The following is a 17,106-nucleotide window of genomic DNA, read 5'->3' as shown; positions in this document are numbered from 1 at the left end:
AAAAATGAAGCATGGGTCTGATGATGTATGTGATATGATACGCTGATCCCCCCTTAAATAAAACGGGATTTGGGCAACTGCATCGAGGCACCAGCAGCAGTTTGAAGCTTGAAGAATAATCAGTATCAAAACAGCTGTTCTTTCGATCGGTTACTGTTGCTTGTACGAGTGCGAGTTTCAACGTTCGGTATGTCCAAGTTCGCATTGCAGGATAAATGCTACAGGATCACTACCCTGGATGCCAAAGATATTCGCTGGCCAACATCTCTGGGGTCACACGGATCGGATGCGATGGTAAGTAGATTCAAATAAGTAAATTAAGTTTCTTAAAAATCGTTCATCACACAATAACAATATACTTGGTATGAAGCACTAGTTTACATTTTAAGGCCTAACTCCTGTTTTTGTTACACTTAGGCCTGAACTCAGGAATGAGTTTAAATTTTTATTTGAATTAGAGTTTAGAAAGTAAAATTATTTGTTAATATTTCAATAAACTGACAGTTCATTTCGCATTTCCTGTGTACGGATATATTTCAGTGGGATCCAAAAAAACTGTTGGGTGTTTTTTCAACAACAAAAAGCACGGTAGTTGAGCGAATTGACATCCACGTTCAGTCACTACTCTCGCTGTCTCGAATGGTTTATTCCCTCAACTGTCAGCTCACCCAACTAGTTTGATTAATTCTTGCTCGTTTTGGTTTTTTTTTGTAGGTAATTAAAAAAACATGTTACAAAATGCTTCAAAAAATAACAACAAACGATTTACCTACCGTTGGATTTCTAGGAACCAGTAGGTTACAAGGGTGTAACATTTACGCTTATATCTCGACAACTAAAAGAGATATTGCATGGTAAAAGAGATATACAGTACCGTTCATAATTGTATAGAAATTGGAAGCACGCGCACTATCACTTCAACTTTGACCTTCCATAACTTTTTACTCTGATGATATTTTTTGATCAAATGTCCTGAAATATTGCACCTCGCGTAACTTTTGATTTCATCGATAGAACTTTTCGAAAACTTCAGACATGCTAGCTTTATGTTTCAACAATATCTCTGCAAAATTTCAATAAAAATGTAGCTTAGTTTCTAAGATATTGCAGTTTGAATGAAAAAAGTAAAAAAAGTCCGATTTTCATAGAATTACTGTATGGCCACACAAACCACAGAAATCTCAAACTTTGTGATATAATATTGTGATAGTTGTTCTATCTAACGCAAAAAAAAAATTGATCAAAAAATATCATTAGAGTAAAAAGTTATGAAAGTTCAAAGGCGAAGTGACAATGCGCGTACTTCCAATTTCTATACAATTATGAACGGTACTGTACATACACTAGGTGGGAACGATTGATATTAAAAAAATTATTGGCTATGACCAATGTAAAATAAAATTGTCTTTAATCTGTTACGAATTTTCAACACTAGAAGACGTGTTTCAAAGGGTTATGGGCTTATCGTTTCCGAGCTTAAAACTCTGAAATTCTTCGGAAAGTAAAGATTTTTCGATCGAGAGGCTCTGCGGACGGGAAAACTGGCCGATGTGGAAGTTTGCCGTGCAAATTTATCTAGAGCCTAGAGCCAAGCCCGAGAGAAAAGCTGATGGAACTCTCAACGATGTCGATCCTGTGAAGAACCGAAAAGCAAGGGCCAAGATCATCCTTTTACTGGATCCGACCAACTATATCCACGTGCAATCGGCGTCGACAGCGATGGAAGTTTGGCAAAACCTGGAGAAGGCATTTGAAGATTCGGGTCTTACCAGGCGAGTTGGACTTTTGCGCAAGCTGGTCAAAGCGAATCTCGGAGGCTGTTCTTCAATGTCGGAGTACGTGAATCGAGTGGTCAAGGAGCTGCAGGTACCTTCGGCGGATGCGGCACTACTGGCAAAAGGGAAGCGAGGAGGATTCAACAAACAACACAACATTCCAAACCATCCGAAAGCAGATTTTAGAAGTCCAAAGTGTAGGAAGTGCAAGAAATTCGGTCACATTGCGAAGGAAAGCAAAAATACGTCAGATGAAGCTTTTTGCACTGTCCTTTCTAAGATCGAGTCACGCATCGCCACCGATTGATATTTCGATTCCGCGCGCTGTTGAAGGATCTGAAGCCGTCGAATGGTTTCGTTGTAGCTGCTAATAAGGGAGAGATGAACATCAAAGCAGTCGGAAAAACCATCTTGAAGCCACGTTTTCAGAAAAGCTGTTCTGAACTCCAAGTCAACGAGGTGCGGTACATTCCACAATTATCCGTGAATCTTCTCTCCGTCAACAGGATTGTCCGAAATGGATATAGCATGGTATTCAACAACGCGGGCTGTAGAGTGCTGAGCCAAAATGGCAACATAGTGGCTCAAGGGGAATCGTACGATTGAACTGTTCAAGCTGGAGCAATACGTGGTAGGCGACAGGGCACTGACGTGCTCATCAAAAGTATTCCTGGACATCTGGCATCGCCGAATGGGCCACTTGAATTCGGCAAGTTTAAAGCAGCTGGCAGATGGTCTGGTTGCCGTTGCCGGCGATGAACTGAGGGAGAAGACGGTTGCTGATTGTTGCATTTGTGCTATGGGTAAACATAGTCGTCAACCATTTCCCAAGACAGGCACACGTGCAACCACGTGCAACCGCAGCAAAATTTTGGATACAGGACTTGCTCTAATGTCTTCCATCGTTATGGCCTGTGACAAATGCGCCAAGCCCACGAGCTATTCCGACAGCATCACTTGTCAAGGCTTTTGTACTCTGGCGTATCGCTTCAAGTGCGCTGGACTACTTACATCACACCTAAAATCCAGGGCAGACAACAAAAATCTGCTTTGGGTCTGTGATGCGTGCTGTAATCTTTTAAAAAGTTCAGCGTTTCGTCGCATTATGGCGTGTTAGTGGTGTTACGAATCTCTGATCCGGGATTTTAATAAAAATCAAGCGTCCTTGGTTACGGAAGTGAAGTCGGAATTAGCAGTGACACACCGAAAATTGGACAAAATTAACAACGACCGTTCCAATTTAAATCCATCCCCTCGCATGTCTGCCCGTTGGCCCAGCCTTGGCATCCCTACAAACAAGCGACGGCGGATCGAACCACCTGTAGAGAATAAGCGAGAGAGAAAATGATAAGGTACACCGGGGCAAGTGCAAACTCGGGGCAAGTGCAAACGATCAACTTTCCTCTGTTACAAAAAAAATAAAAAATATTTCTTCTTCTAGAAGTTGTTGTTGTTGTCCAAACCAACAATCTGACATAGATAAACTAAACTTTCTTTCAATTATTCACTAAAAACACGGCACTGTTTGATTACACACGAATTCAAGTACGTACTAGACATGAAAAGTGTGTTTTTGTTTTGCTTTTTTTGGCTACGAAAAAGGGCATTCAAATCCGATTTTTCGTCGAAAGGTGAGTGTTTGGGACTGATATTCAGGTGAAAGCAGAAAATTTATGGTAAATTTTCAGTAGACCCTAAAAATTGTGAAAATAATATTCACTCCTGTCAACCCACACTGCGGGGCAAGTGCAAACGACACTACCGGGGTAAGTGCAAACGCACCTTTAAGCCATGTAACATCAGACATTGAAAAAAAATCATCTAAAAAATGGTTCAGCATTACATTAGAGTGGTCAGAAAGGGTATCCAAAGTGTTGTATCTGAAGCGGATATTCAAAATTCCGTAATGCCTTGGCAAATGAAGGTCTTTTGCTTCAAACAACAGTCAGCAAAACTGAAGTTCCAAAAAGTAATTAATATAGCAGAAAAACAGCAAATACATCAAAAAAAGATGATAAAACATACCGGAACATGTATTAAATTCGTTTTAGTAACGATACACTGACGCATCTTTGAATAAGTTTGGAAAAAGTATTGCGTTTGCACTTGCCCCCATAAACGGGGCAAGTGCAAACTTAGAAATTTTTTCACAAAAGTGCCGTTACTTTTAACCAACATTTTTTTAAATTTCACTTTCTACGGGAATTTGTTGAGAACCATTTTAATGATGCAACGAACGATAATTGATAATTTTTGAAGATTTACATATTTTCCTAGGACATGTTAAAGTTGAACTATGGTGAAAACCGTTTGCACTTGCCCCGGTGTACCTTATATAAAATAATAAGTGAAAACTAACTGCACATTTATTAAAGTGCATTATATTCCCATGAACGGAAAAAAAGAGAGAGAGGATGTTCACTCAACGTCGATTGTCCAAACAGATGCGTTGAGGTTATTGCAGGGAGTTTATGAAGTGATGTTTTACGATGAAGACGTCGGACGGTTTGCGTTGTGAAGTGAGGCAGTTGTTTCAGCAAAGTGTAATTAAAACTACGGATACGACACCACCCACTCAAACCTCCTGTGTGGGTACTAAGAAAGTCACCGTTAAATCGATAGCCACTGTTGCGCCGAGAGAGAAGAAATTTTGGGTCTACCTTGCAAGGTTGCAAAATACCGTCACTGCAAAGGACATCGAAGAACTCGTCACGGAATGTCTCCAGTGCGAATCATCCGAGGTTCACCTATTGGTACGGAAGGATGTCGACGTGAACTCGCTCAGATCCATTTCTTTCAAGGTTGGAGTTGATCCCAAGCTCAAAGACGCCGCTCTTTCGCTCACTCCATCTTTAACTTCCGGGAGTTCTACACCACTGGTTGTACAACACCAATGATTGCTGACATTGAAAGTCCATCGTTGTTAGACAACGAGTCCCTCGCGGCCTCAGCCTCATGTGCTTGCTACTGTTTTATCGAATCTACGAGTCAATCATTTTCGTCGTCAATTACTTCTACCCTCCTACCATCTTCCTGTTGCATCGACAACGGGGATATGGCTGATTCGTACGGACTACTGACCGAATCAGGTTCTTCACCGGGACGCAACGCATCAGGCCTTTCGGAGACCTCAGAGCCCATCGACTCAGTCGCGCTGTTTCCAGCCGGCAGCATCAGTCGGCGAAGTACTAGAAATCTTCAAGAGGTTTCATGTGATGGCTGAGCGCAAACCGGATGTAAGATCAAAACTCTAAGAACTGACAAAGGATTCTAGTATACGAACCGGAAGTTTGAAGATTATCTTGCGAAGTTTGGGATCCGCCATCAGGCAACGACTATCCACACACCACAGGAAAATGGGATACCTGAGCGAGCAAATCAAACAAAATGGGGGACAATCGTCGAACTTGTGACATGCTATCCGAAGCGAACCTGTAGAAGACTGGGCTGACGGCTGAGGATGTATCAACTGCGGTTTATCTCTTGAATCATTCCCCTATAAGAAATCATCATGTCGCATCTGAACAGCTCTGGAGTGGAAAGAAACCGGACTTATCGCACGTGAGGGTCTTCGGAACACAATCCATGATGAATTTAACGAAGCTTCGTGATTGAAGGGCCTGATGTCGCAGTTCCAGAAGATCGGACCAACTGTTGACGATCCGGAGTCAGCGTCTTCACTTGGTCCCAGGCAAGACTCTCGTCGACAGTTCGGATTTCGGCGGCTAGGCTTCGCCGCCACGATTTTCTGGGCCTGCGCCTGCCTATCATTCGAAGTCCCTCTGGATTCCATTCAAGCGCCTCTCTGCAAGTCTCGTTCTCATCTCTTCGCAGCGTGTGCCCAATCAATCTCCACTTGCGTTCCCGAATCTCGATTTCTAGCGCCCTTTGATGACACTGGCGGTGTAGTTCCTCATTTGAGACCAAGGCAGCGATTCACATATATTTGCAGTCGCACGGATTTGACGTTTGAGTTGAAGTAGAGAGATTTGGCGTGACCGTCAGATGTTCCGGAGTATCGCAAACGCAAATCTGGCCTTTCTGATCCGGGTTTCGATGTCTTTTCTGGTACCATCATCAGGCGTTATCTGGCTACCAAGATACTGGAAGCACTCCACATTCTCAACTTGTTGCCCAGCTACCACGAATTTGGAAGGATTTATCGTGTTGATCTCCATCGACTTGGTCTTGAGACCTGCTTTGGAGCTTTCGTTGAGGTCGTCGAGTTTGCTCTGCATGTGTTATTGTCTTTGGGCGAGCAAAACAATATCATCTGCCAGGTCAAGGTCGTTTAGTCGCTCCATTTTCGAAGGATTCAACGGCAATCCTCGGTTTGGTCTACAGTCAATCGATCCACTCAAGATCTTATCCATTACGATGAGCAAAAGCAGCGGTGATAAAATACATCCCTGTCTCACTCCAGCAGTTTATTGTTTATTAGAATAAAATCAACGGATCATATGTAGATCCTAATGATAACTTAATAGTAATTACAATACAAGATAAAAATTAACACAGATTTATACATATCTCGAAACAGTTAGAACTTTTCCCCGTAAAACGTTCCTCGAAACATCAAAGTCGAAATGCTCAGAAAAGCGATTGAACGTTTTCAGTATGCCGATAAATGCGCTGTTCGCTCCATAGTTGTTGAGACGAATAGGCACATAGAGCTGCAAAAGCTGGTTTCTCAATCCTCGGGGACGCACGCTGAGAGGAATGGCCTCCAGCAAAACGGGACAGTCAACTCTGGATGTTAAGAGATCAGCAGCAACTAGAGCGCGCGTAGCGTTTCTGCGGGCTTGATGCGTATCTAGGTCTATGAGGCGGCAGCGATTTTCATAGCTTGGTAAACGGAACGGGTCTTGCCAGTTCAGATGACCCAGGGCATACCGCATGAAGCGACGCTGAATAGCCTCGATTCGTTCAGCTCCATTCTGGTAGAAAGGGCACCAAACAGCTGAAGCATACTCGAGGATGGAACGAACTATACAGCAGTAAAGACTTTTCAGGCAATACACGTCTTTGAAGTCTTTGGCTATGCGCAATAAGAATCCAAGGTTTCTGGATGCTTGGTCGACGATGTAGTTTGTGTGAGTCTTAAACTCCAGGCGTTGATCGAGAATAACGCCCAGATCGTTGATGTGGTCCACCCAAGAAATGATTCCGTCTCCGAGAACGTACTCCGCATAAAGAGGGTGTCGCTTACGTAAAAATGATACGACCGAGCGATTCAAGGGCAGGCAATTCAAGTCACACCACTGAGTAAACACATTGATCTGCTGCTGCAGGAAATTGGTGTCCTCTTGGCTGTTTGTGGTGTAAAAGAGTTTCAGGTCGTCGGCCGTTACCGGCAGTTACCGGAATAGGTTCGGACAAGGCACCGTCGTGCAAGACCTTGCACGAAAATGACTCGTACTGTGCTTCGATGAGATGTACTAGTTAGGTGACCAATGTAAAATAAAATTTTCTTTATTCTGATACTAATTGTCAACACTAGAAGAAATGTCTCCAAAACTACTTTGCATGATTTTTTTTGCTTAGAAAATTGAAAAGCAATTAAATATTGAAACCCTATACAATTTTTAAACGAACTTTTTATGCTAATTGAAAGCCATGAAAAACGAAGGCTTTGTTACCTTTTTTATAGGTACTTTACATTTTGATACATTATTAAGTAAGTATTTCAAAATCAGTTTAATGTTTGAAAGTTAGCTGTTAGAATTTTTGGTACCTTCTATTTTTTAAGTTGAAATGTCCTTTCCGGTAGTTCAATTTTAAGTAATTTTTGAATCAATATACATATTGATAAGAAAAATCGCACATCACAGATTGTTTGACAGATGGTAGATGATAATCATTCAAATCATAACGTTAATAATAGTTATGCCTTAATAATTATTTATTAGATAAAGACTTTGTTGCAGTTTGTAGCTGATTTATTCACAGGATTCGGATGGCACGGAGAAGCGCGTGTTGGTTTTAAACACTTTTATTATGTCTTCAAATTCAGATAACTTTATTAGATATTCAACGATAACTTCACTTGGGTTTTTGACTTAAACTTTATTGTCGATATGAGGAGCTATGTCCGTTCACTTTGATGGTTTCTTTCTACTGACTCGTCAGCTGATCGCTCGTCGATCAGCTGTGTGGATTGAGAGTGCGACAAAATAAGAGCACATTGCCGCTGCTTTTGTCGTGTCGTTACAACGAGACTCAGATATTAGCATGGTTCCAATTTTGCGTTAACAGACTTACTCACCTTGTTTTCTAATTTCAGCACACGGATCCAGACTATTCCTGCGTCTATGTTACCATTAACACCTCTGATGGTCTGTATGGAAATGGACTCACATTTACCCTAGGTAAGATCTCAGTTTAAACCATAAAACAGTTCTAATGACGGGTCATCGCTTCTGTGGCAGGTCGTGGCACCGACATCGTTCTGTTGGCGGTCAAAGCCATGAAGGGTATGGTAGAAAATAGAACTTCTCACAGCATCTTTGGGGATTTTGCGAAGTTTTGGCGCGAGCTCACTAGCGAATCTCAACTGAGATGGGTAAGTCAGTTGTTGACTCCAACGAGTTTAGGTTTTTTTTAACGTCGAATTTCGACAGATTGGTCCAGAAAAAGGTGTCACCCACTTGGCTGCGGCAGCCATCATCAATGCCCTGTGGGATTTGTGGGGCAAAATACGAGGCGTCCCGGTTTGGAGACTTCTAACGGACATGGAACCGGAGGTGAGTTCTTTTACAATTATTTAGAAAATCAAATTTACAAAGATACTTTTTATTGGGGGATCGCTCACTTTTTTCATCTTTACACTGTTCCTTAACTAAACTTAACCCTAAGGTTTTGTTGCTTTAGTTGTCGTCGGATAGAATCCTTCTACTTTGTTTACGTTTGTTGTTTGTATCGTACTTTTATTCCAGCTAAAATTAATGATAGCGCTTGTTCTTCTTGATCTCAATGATTTATTTTCTGCCGTCTGCGAGTCGAGTTTGCTTTTTACAGTTTGTTTTTTTTCTTAAATATGATTTACTTATTTCTTCTTTTCGTCGATATATTAGAAGAAACAAAAAAAAAATGTCAACAGTTTACAGTACACACCAACAGTTTAATAATTTCAATAGAATTGCCTTTTTGTAACGTCAACGATATTAGTTATTTATTGTTAATCATTTCGCTACACTTCAGGTTAAATTTGCAATCATTAGTAGTGGTCGCCCTAGTAAGTAAACTCTTTTTTGAACGATAAACAAAACAAAAGCGAAGTTGCGTCCTCAAAAAAATAGACATTTGCTTAATTCAAACAATTATTAATAGCAGCCGCTTTTTAAATTTACGTCTCTAGTAAAATTTAGGATCTAAAACTTAGAAATAAAAAAAATAAAAATTTCAACTCCAAAGTATTTAGCACTACTCTTGCTCCTGATCGAGCTCGAGATCGTCCTCCTCTTCTTCGTCGTCTTCTGCTTCGTCCCGCTCCAGCGGATTAACGGATGGCCGTTCGGTTGCTAGTTGTTGCTGCTGCGACATAGAGCTATTGTTGCGGTTCGATGGTTTCAGGAAAACGGGACCAGCCGACGATCGCGGGAATCGAGCCAGGTAGCGCTCGAGCCGCAAAAATTTGATCGATACCAGCCGATTGTCGAACCACCAACCGTTGATCTCGTCGTGTACTATTCCGGCGTCCTTGGACGATGCACACCGCACGTAGACGCAGCAACTATTCCGGTCCATCTGAATGTCGTAGATTTTACAACGGGGACCAACTTTCTCCAGAATGGCGTCCTGTACAATCGTTTTCAAGTTTGGATCGTTCACTTCGTATTTATCAAACATCTGTCGGATTTTCAGGCAAGGCGTCGGTGGGTCGGGGATTTTGTTAGTATTGTCAAAGGCCGGACTTTGCCATTTCTTCGCTCCACCGGGAGCAGAACGTCCAGCGGCCGATGGAAAGGATTGATTAGAATCGGTCCATCTCATCATCTTGTAATCTTCACCTCCTCGGTTGCGAACCTCAAACTGAATCCTGCTTTCATTCTGTTCAAGGAACTGCAGAGCTTCCAACCATGCCCACTCTAGCTTTTTGCGGTTATCCGGAGGAATCAATCGGTCCCTCAAATGGTTCACCACAATCAAACCGCCATCGTCCGTAGAATCGCTACCGTTTCCAATCGCTGCCGCTTGGCTCACGGCCTGGATTATTTCTCCGATTAGACCATTAACCTGATTGCGACGTTTCTGCTTCACATACAGTACGAATTTGTAGAAATAGTTTACAAGATATGTCGATATTCCAATCAATCCCAGCACACCGACGATCACGAAGAACGTGTGGAATTTGTTGTACAGCATGCAGGTGAACGGTAGCTTGGGCTTCAGGATCGCGAAATAGTTACTTCGAGTCGATCTCTTCCGGAGCACTTCCGCGAAGTCAATTTCGCGCCCTTCCTGATCACAGTGGTTAATTTTCCACTGCGGGTTCCGGTCGATCAGATATTCCATGGTGTGCAGGTGCCGGCTCAATTGCGGAATCACCTGCGTCGGGTTGTGTTCTTTGGCCAGCTTCAACACCTCATCTGCACTCATCCAGTAGGGCACGTTCGAGTCGACGCATTTGCTGTGTTCGACCCGGGCTTTTAGTTCCGTTCCGACCAGTTTCAGCAACTCCAGGGCCGGTTCCACATCCGATTGGACCACGCAGTGATTAGGGTTGGCCGGGGAAGATCCTTCGCAGAGATCGTAGCTGCAAAATAAGAGCAACATCTTAATTTAGCGTCACTGAGAACTAAAATATTTTATGGGTTTTTTTTTATTTACAACATGGCCCGTGCTCAACAAACATTTGGTAGGAATGTTATCATAATGCTCCTGAGTAAATTCTACCCGCTTAATTTTACCATCTTCCATTTCTTCTAACTTTCTAATGTTCTTACTAAAAAGGACATCACTTTTCACCGATAAGGCCAATAAATTAAGTAGTAAAAGCGTTTTTTTTTTTGAAAATCCCACAGGCCGATTTGAATACTTCCTTTATATCATACGCTTACTTTGAGTGAGAGTAGATTTTCTTCAAATCTACTGTATTGTGCTATTGATGTTAAAGCAATTCACACACTTTTCAAATCAGTGGTATTCATACTTTCGTGTCCTGACAATCAAACTATTCTGCTTGACATGATCAAAAATAAAGTTTCTGAAATAGTTTCGTTTTAAAATGTTAAACTCACCTGGTATCAATCGAACTGAGGGTGCTCGCAATGTCGGTACTGATAGTCAGATACATGAAAGCCACAAACACCAGAAAAGCGATAAAGAGACACAGTAGCGCACAGGGGATGAAGGTCTGCTTCAGCCCGTAGTGTTCGTCCAGCTTGCTGATGAGATTACGCAGAGCCATTCGCAGCGGAATCTGTGCCTGCTGCTGCTGTGCCGGCTGGTGTAGATCACTCAAAAGCCCCCCGGGTGGTGGTTGCGCATGGGACACAATATCGTTCGCGTTCAGATTTCCGGAACCGTCGTGACTGTTCGTCGAGTAGCGATTGGAGTAGCTGTTGCTGTACCGGTTCCGAAAGTGATTGCCCACAATGGGGGCTCCGGCGTGATTAAGGTTGAGATTGCTGCCGCCCGGGGCTGCTACTCGGTGGTTGATGGCACTACCGATGGCCGAGTTGTAACTTTCCTGGGAGACCGTTTCTCCCCGGAGCTGGAGCAACCGTTTGGTGTACTCACTAATGAACGGAGAATCCGATGCGCTGCCGTTGGAGTTGGATGAATCATTGTGCGGCGTTCGCGATCCCCCATCGGTTGTTGTAGTTGAATTTCCAGCTGCTATTACTGGGGTAGAGCTGAGGGTGTTCCGATAGCTCATTGTCGGTGCCGGTGCCAAAGTTGACCTGGATGGTGTTGAGTATGACGATGTTGTTGCCCGCCGGAACAGCGCACTCGGTGAAGGTTTTGTATCACCTTTGGGGAATAGATTTAAATGTATGAGTTACGAATTTCTTTTTTAAATTTTTTTTTAAACCTTACCGTAGTTCCGACCAGAAGGTTTCAGACCACTTGAGTAATCCTCTTCCTCACTGTCGTTGATTATGACCGGCGAAATGTACACTGAGCTTCGCCCAGATGTCGGTGAAATAGCCTTGTTATGATTGTAGTTATTGTTATTATTGTTGTTCATCAACAAACTGCTGCTGTTTTGTGATATGGCCGAGTTGGAGCTGATGCGTTTCGTGACGATTGTCCTGGCGGGGGGTGGTGGCATCGATGTTTTAACGCTGGCGGACGTTGTAGTTCGTCTGGCCGATCTTCGATCACCACTGTCGGATTCCTCGCCAGATGAGTACCGAGTGGCGTAGGAAGTTTCCCGACGAAGTTTACTCTTTTCCGTTTCCATGTGGTTTCGCAGCTTTTTGATGAGAATTTTGCGGGTAGTCCCGGTCACCGGTAGGTTCTGGAAGCCATACTGCACCAACCGGTGCCGCAGCTCGTCATCCGAGAGCAGGTCCAGATTATCCATCTGGCTGCCCATCGCACGAGTTCGATTGTTTACTATTTTTTTCTGTTCCGGTTAGTGATCACTCCTCAGTTCACCGCACACGTCTTGCTGCTGCTCGGGGGCACACCAATACCACAGCTCTCCTAGGCAAGTAGTGAGCAAATACGCGGTCAGCCAAATCTTTTTCTGTCGATGATTCAAAGGAAAAATTCTATCATTAGTTGAGTAAAATTATGAAAAAAAAATTAAATTAAGTCATCAGCCCTAATATTTACTTGTCAAGTGTGGCACAGTTGTAGTGGATTTCAAGATTCTTTTCTCTTGTGCATTACTTTGCCTGATGTTTACTCAATGGCGCTTCGTGCAAACCTTGTTAAACCGGTATACGGTATGGAGGCATACAAGATAACACAGTTTGAGTCTAGAAGTAATTTTATTGGGTAAGTGGCTGACTGATGAATGACGGACATCCCAAAACAGAAATATCTTTTTTTCTGTAACAAATGCAACATGTTCTAAAAGGTTACCAGTGATAGTTAATAAAAATTATTATCCACTTTAACATGTCCACTCTCTGCTGCAGGACTCTAGATCGGTGGCTATTCGGTTGGTCCCGTTCCCACGCATAGCAATCGAGACGGCGCTTCATTCATTTTTTTGCCTTCATTCTTCATACGGCTAGCCAGGCCACAGCAGACTGATGTCTGCGAGATGATGACGATGCGATGATACCGGGACCTACCGGGACCAGTGTAGCCCAGAGATGCCAAGGTGACTGATTTTTCAGGCATTGCCTGATTTTTCGAGGCTCAGCCTGACAACCTGATAAGCTATTGAATTTTCCTGATTTTTGAAAATATGCCTGATTTTGCCTGATTTTTGCGAATGTGATGAAAAATGGACAGTAAGGAATTGGATTAGGTACCATTGCTGAAGTGAAAAAGTGGGAATGTTGCTTAACCCTCATCCGCATCAGATTTCATTACCCTAATCAGCACTAGGAGTGTCATTTTGACACTCCAAGCTAAAATCGTCATAACTCTCTTTATATCTAACCGATTACAATGAAACTTAATATCACTAGAAACCTTGTAATGTCAGTAAAATATGTTTAGAACATTATATAAGGCTAAAGCTTCTAGTTTTCTCGTTATTCAGCATGAAAGAAAAAAAATCCGAAAAAACATGCCTCAGGAAAACTGCTGTAGTTCATATATTACACGACCAAAAAAATATTTGCCTAATACATATGAAAGCTGAAGTTAATGTCTACATCATGGAACAAAGAAATATTTTTTAAATTTTTTTTAATGAAATGGTCACAAAAAGTTCAAAAAAGTGGTCTGAAAAACCTACTTTTCATTCGATTGCTAGTAAATACTGTTTGAGCGATGGTAGAGTGTTTTAAAAAATATGACTACAAACTTTATTGAAATTCTAACATTTTGCTGTCTTTAGATTTTCGATAAAACAAAAATTGAATTTACTGGAATTTTTCAAAGTTGGCTACTTTGCGCGATTTTTTCACTAATTGAAATTTCATCTGTTTTTGTGGTCCTCCGTCAGGTTGTACCCGGATTTTCAGTGCTTTCTCGCCGTTTGAAGCAATCAAAACTATATCCATTGAAAAGGGAATTTAATCTACATTCTAGTGAGGTGCAACAATTCACGCTGTGAGATTTCACAAAAATATGAAAATTATAAACGTAAATTCATTCCTGAATTTCTAGAACTACAAGCAGCGCGTCCAGCAAAACGTGTTTTGCTCTCCGAGTAGGTACGGTGGGTGGTGATTTGGTCAGAGAGCGAAGCCGACAGACGAAATAATGATGCGTGTCGTAGCCGCGCACTAATGAGAAAAATATGAGACCACAGCTTATGTTCGGTAATAAATTGAGCTATCGAAAGTCTCGAAAGTGACAAACACTAGCGCCAAATAGAGGCTGACGAGTTGTCATTGAACTTCATTGAAAAGATTAAGAAAATAATCGGTCTTATATGACAACCTTGAGGCACACCGGAGGAGGCACTCTCCCGTGCGAACTGTCAATTTACATCCAGTTAAGTAACTGCGGAATTAGCCAAGTTCTACAGAAAACTAAGCGCTCAATCTTACCAAAGGAAATTTCGTGGTTCGCCTTGTCAAATATTGCAGATTAGAATAAAAGACGTCGGTTTGAGACTAGCAGCAAATCTTTCGTGCACGTGAGAGGCGCTGATCGTTAGAAAAATTAAGCTTACAGGACAAAAAAATCGAACCCAAGACCACTAAAACAAACAGTTTGGTTGTCGCACATAAAGCTGACACATTTAGATCTATCCTCTACTTCTTTTTATGGATCGAAAACATGTAATTAGCACAACCTTTTTACAGTTAAACCGGTAAATATGATCGGTATTCTGATATTTTTTTATCGAATAATACCCGCTGTTATCACAGTGTAACCGATCTTTTAAAAAATAGATTATCGAACTGCTTGGCAAATGTTTTCAAAACAATTACCGAGTTCCTCGATTCCCACTTACTGTAAAGCTTGACCCTTCGTTTCATATTGTAAAAATTCAAAGAAAAGGTATAAAAAATATAAAAATGGCATTTTTTTTATTTATTTTTCTGTTTTTAAACGTTTTGAATTGTTAAGAAAAAATGAAACATGAAAAGTGGAACTTTTCTCAAAACCTATACAAAAATAAAATTGGCCACCCTTCTCAATTCGGGTAGAGAAACAGAAATCCTTTCACCACCACTACCACACACTCACTATCCTGCCCTCTCGCTCACTCTGCAGGCAGCTGCACTGCAACGATGCCGCCTTTCGCTTTCTCTACCGTCGCGCATTCCACAGCAGCGCTCAAACACGCAAACCGCTCAAATTTATCCTTCTTTTCCGAACCGCCGACGAAATGAAGAAAAAAAAAATGGGGTCAACTTACCACGAAAATACTGCAATTTTAGCCACCTTCGATGTGTTGCATGCTGCCGAAAATATGTGCAACCAACGGAGAACACTAGCAGCTTCCGATTCGTAACACTTTTGTCCACTTTCGAAACCGGTTTCACGGTTAATTGCACGAATTTTATTCCCGAATCCCAAACAACTCCGCTTCGACGTCCGCTTGTACGATCTCGCACGACTGACAAATTTGGCCGATGAGATGCGAGAACTCACGCGCGTGAAGCTGAAAATTTTCGCTCGCTCGGTGCGATGCGTTTTCGCTCACGATGAACTGTCAAAACTTTTCGGGCGACGAGCGCGTGCATTTTTGAAATATTTCAGTGAATTAGAGCGTGTCTATTCAAAAAATGTTGATTAATATTTTATTCAAAATTTTTGCAACCGCAATATTAAAACTGGTTTTTTTTCGTGATTTTTTCAGGAGCTGGTATCAACAATCGATTTTCGTTACATAACCGACGCAATCACGCCAGAGGAAGCAATTTCCATACTTAAATCGAGTAAAGAAGGTCGGGAGTCTCGAGTCGCCTCGCTTGTATCGAACGGATATCCGGCATACACTACTCAAGTTGGTACGCTTCGTATCAAATAATTATCTCATTTTAAGATTTTTGCAGTAAAAACGTCGTTTATTTACACAGGCTGGCTCGGATACACCGATGACTACATCCGTACCCTTTGCCAAAAATATCTAGCAGCTGGTTTTACCGCCTTCAAAATAAAGGTTGGTCAAAACCTGCAGAACGACATCAAGCGGTGCAAGCTTGTTCGAGAGGAAATCGGTTGGGAAAATAAGTTGGTAAGGGCACATGTTTTGAGTATGATACATATGACTGATTTTGTATTAATTTTTCATCAAAATACTCAGATGGTTGATGCCAATCAAATCTGGGACGTTGATGTCGCAATCGAATGGATGAAGCAGCTGCGGGAATTCAAACTGCTTTGGATTGAAGAACCGACCTCGCCGGATGATGTTTTGGGACACAAAAGAATTGCGGACGCGTTGAGGTTACACTGAAATTATTCAACAGATAAGAATCCATTGATTTGCATTGTAAATTCATTTTACAGGGAGTACAATGTCGGAGTAGCCACGGGAGAAATGTGCTGCAACCGGGTGCTGTTTAAGCAGTTTTTGCAGGCCAATGCTTTGGAGTTTTGCCAGATCGACTCAGCTCGAATTGGTGGGGTGAACGAAATTCTGGCTGTTTATTTGATGGCGAAGAAATTTAACGGTAAAAAATAAATCATTCAAGAAGTTCCAATCGGTTTCAATCCACTTTAAACTTTTCAGTGAAAGTTTGTCCCCATGCCGGTGGCGTTGGATTATGTGAAATGGTGCAGCATCTACAGATGTGGGATTTCACTTCCGTTTCTTGTACTACAGATGACAGAATGGTCGAATTTGTTGATCAACAACACGAACAGTTCGTTAACCCAGCTGAAATAAATAGTAATGCATGCTACATCGCACCCCAGGCAGCAGGCTATTCTACTGAACTGAAACCAGAAGCAATTGCCGGGTACGAATATCCTGTTGGCACAGAATGGACAAAGATGTTTACCGAAGGAATTTTTAAGATACAAGAGTATTAAATGGTTGTTTCTTTTTTAATTCTATGCCATTTTTGCAGTTAATTTTTTAAAGTAACCAAATATATGCGTTCATAGATGCAAATAAAAAAGAATAAATAATCAAAGAAATATATTGTTTCATAACATCCCGAATAGCCAAGACCATGGTGATACAATAATTAAACAATGGTATTTATTCTAACAATGAATTTCAATGTAAAGTTAAGATCTTTTTTAGAAGTATAATTTGTATATGATGGTGAAATCGCCATGATTATGACAATAA

The 17,106-nt window shown here is 41.8% G+C and overlaps 2 protein-coding genes across 4 annotated transcripts; one reads left to right on the top strand and one right to left on the bottom strand.

Annotated features, from left to right (window-relative positions):
* Positions 1-101: 101 nt before the first annotated feature.
* On the top strand, positions 102-16,893 carry LOC129750624 (mitochondrial enolase superfamily member 1-like). The gene is made up of 9 exons (XM_055745618.1): positions 102-294; positions 8,059-8,143; positions 8,204-8,337; positions 8,396-8,518; positions 15,664-15,814; positions 15,884-16,041; positions 16,111-16,253; positions 16,317-16,480; positions 16,540-16,893. The coding sequence occupies exons 1-9, from the start codon at positions 190-192 to the stop codon at positions 16,839-16,841; spliced, it is 1,365 nt and encodes a 454-aa protein (XP_055601593.1). The 5' UTR covers positions 102-189; the 3' UTR covers positions 16,842-16,893.
* LOC129750618 (inner nuclear membrane protein Man1) lies at positions 8,552-15,411 on the bottom strand. Of its 3 annotated transcripts, none has more exons than XM_055745604.1 (4): positions 15,220-15,411; positions 11,817-12,471; positions 11,015-11,750; positions 8,552-10,530 (listed from the first exon to the last, which is right to left on the bottom strand). In XM_055745604.1, exons 2-4 carry the CDS (start codon positions 12,316-12,318, stop codon positions 9,198-9,200), a joined length of 2,571 nt encoding a protein of 856 aa, XP_055601579.1. In that variant the 5' UTR covers positions 12,319-12,471; positions 15,220-15,411; the 3' UTR covers positions 8,552-9,197. The 3 variants fall into 3 exon arrangements, with proteins under 3 accessions (XP_055601579.1, XP_055601580.1, XP_055601581.1); XM_055745605.1 differs by lacking the exon at positions 15,220-15,411 and adding an exon at positions 12,561-12,756; XM_055745606.1 differs by lacking the exon at positions 15,220-15,411 and having other exon boundaries at positions 11,817-12,489.
* Positions 16,894-17,106: the final 213 nt, after the last annotated feature.

Source organism: Uranotaenia lowii, chromosome 3, assembly GCF_029784155.1.
Source record: "Uranotaenia lowii strain MFRU-FL chromosome 3, ASM2978415v1, whole genome shotgun sequence".
NCBI lineage: Eukaryota > Metazoa > Arthropoda > Insecta > Diptera > Culicidae > Uranotaenia > Uranotaenia lowii.
Note: the sequence above shows the minus strand (reverse complement) of the source record. Positions and strands in the feature narration are given on the sequence as shown.

Excerpts from the sequence above, each read along its gene's own strand:
- LOC129750624 (XM_055745618.1), top strand. The coding sequence starts at position 190 with ATGTCCAAGTTCGCATTGCAGGATAAATGCTACAGGATCACTACCCTG. Across the intron at positions 8,144-8,203 it reads TGGACTCACATTTACCCTAG|GTCGTGGCACCGACATCGTT; the intron begins GTAAGATCTCAG and ends CTTCTGTGGCAG. Across the intron at positions 16,254-16,316 it reads AGAATTGCGGACGCGTTGAG|GGAGTACAATGTCGGAGTAG; the intron begins GTTACACTGAAA and ends TTCATTTTACAG.
- LOC129750618 (XM_055745604.1), bottom strand. The coding sequence starts at position 12,318 with ATGGGCAGCCAGATGGATAATCTGGACCTGCTCTCGGATGACGAGCTG. Across the intron at positions 11,751-11,816 it reads ACCTTCTGGTCGGAACTACG|GTGATACAAAACCTTCACCG; the intron begins GTAAGGTTTAAA and ends TATTCCCCAAAG. Across the intron at positions 10,531-11,014 it reads CTCAGTTCGATTGATACCAG|CTACGATCTCTGCGAAGGAT; the intron begins GTGAGTTTAACA and ends CTTATTTTGCAG.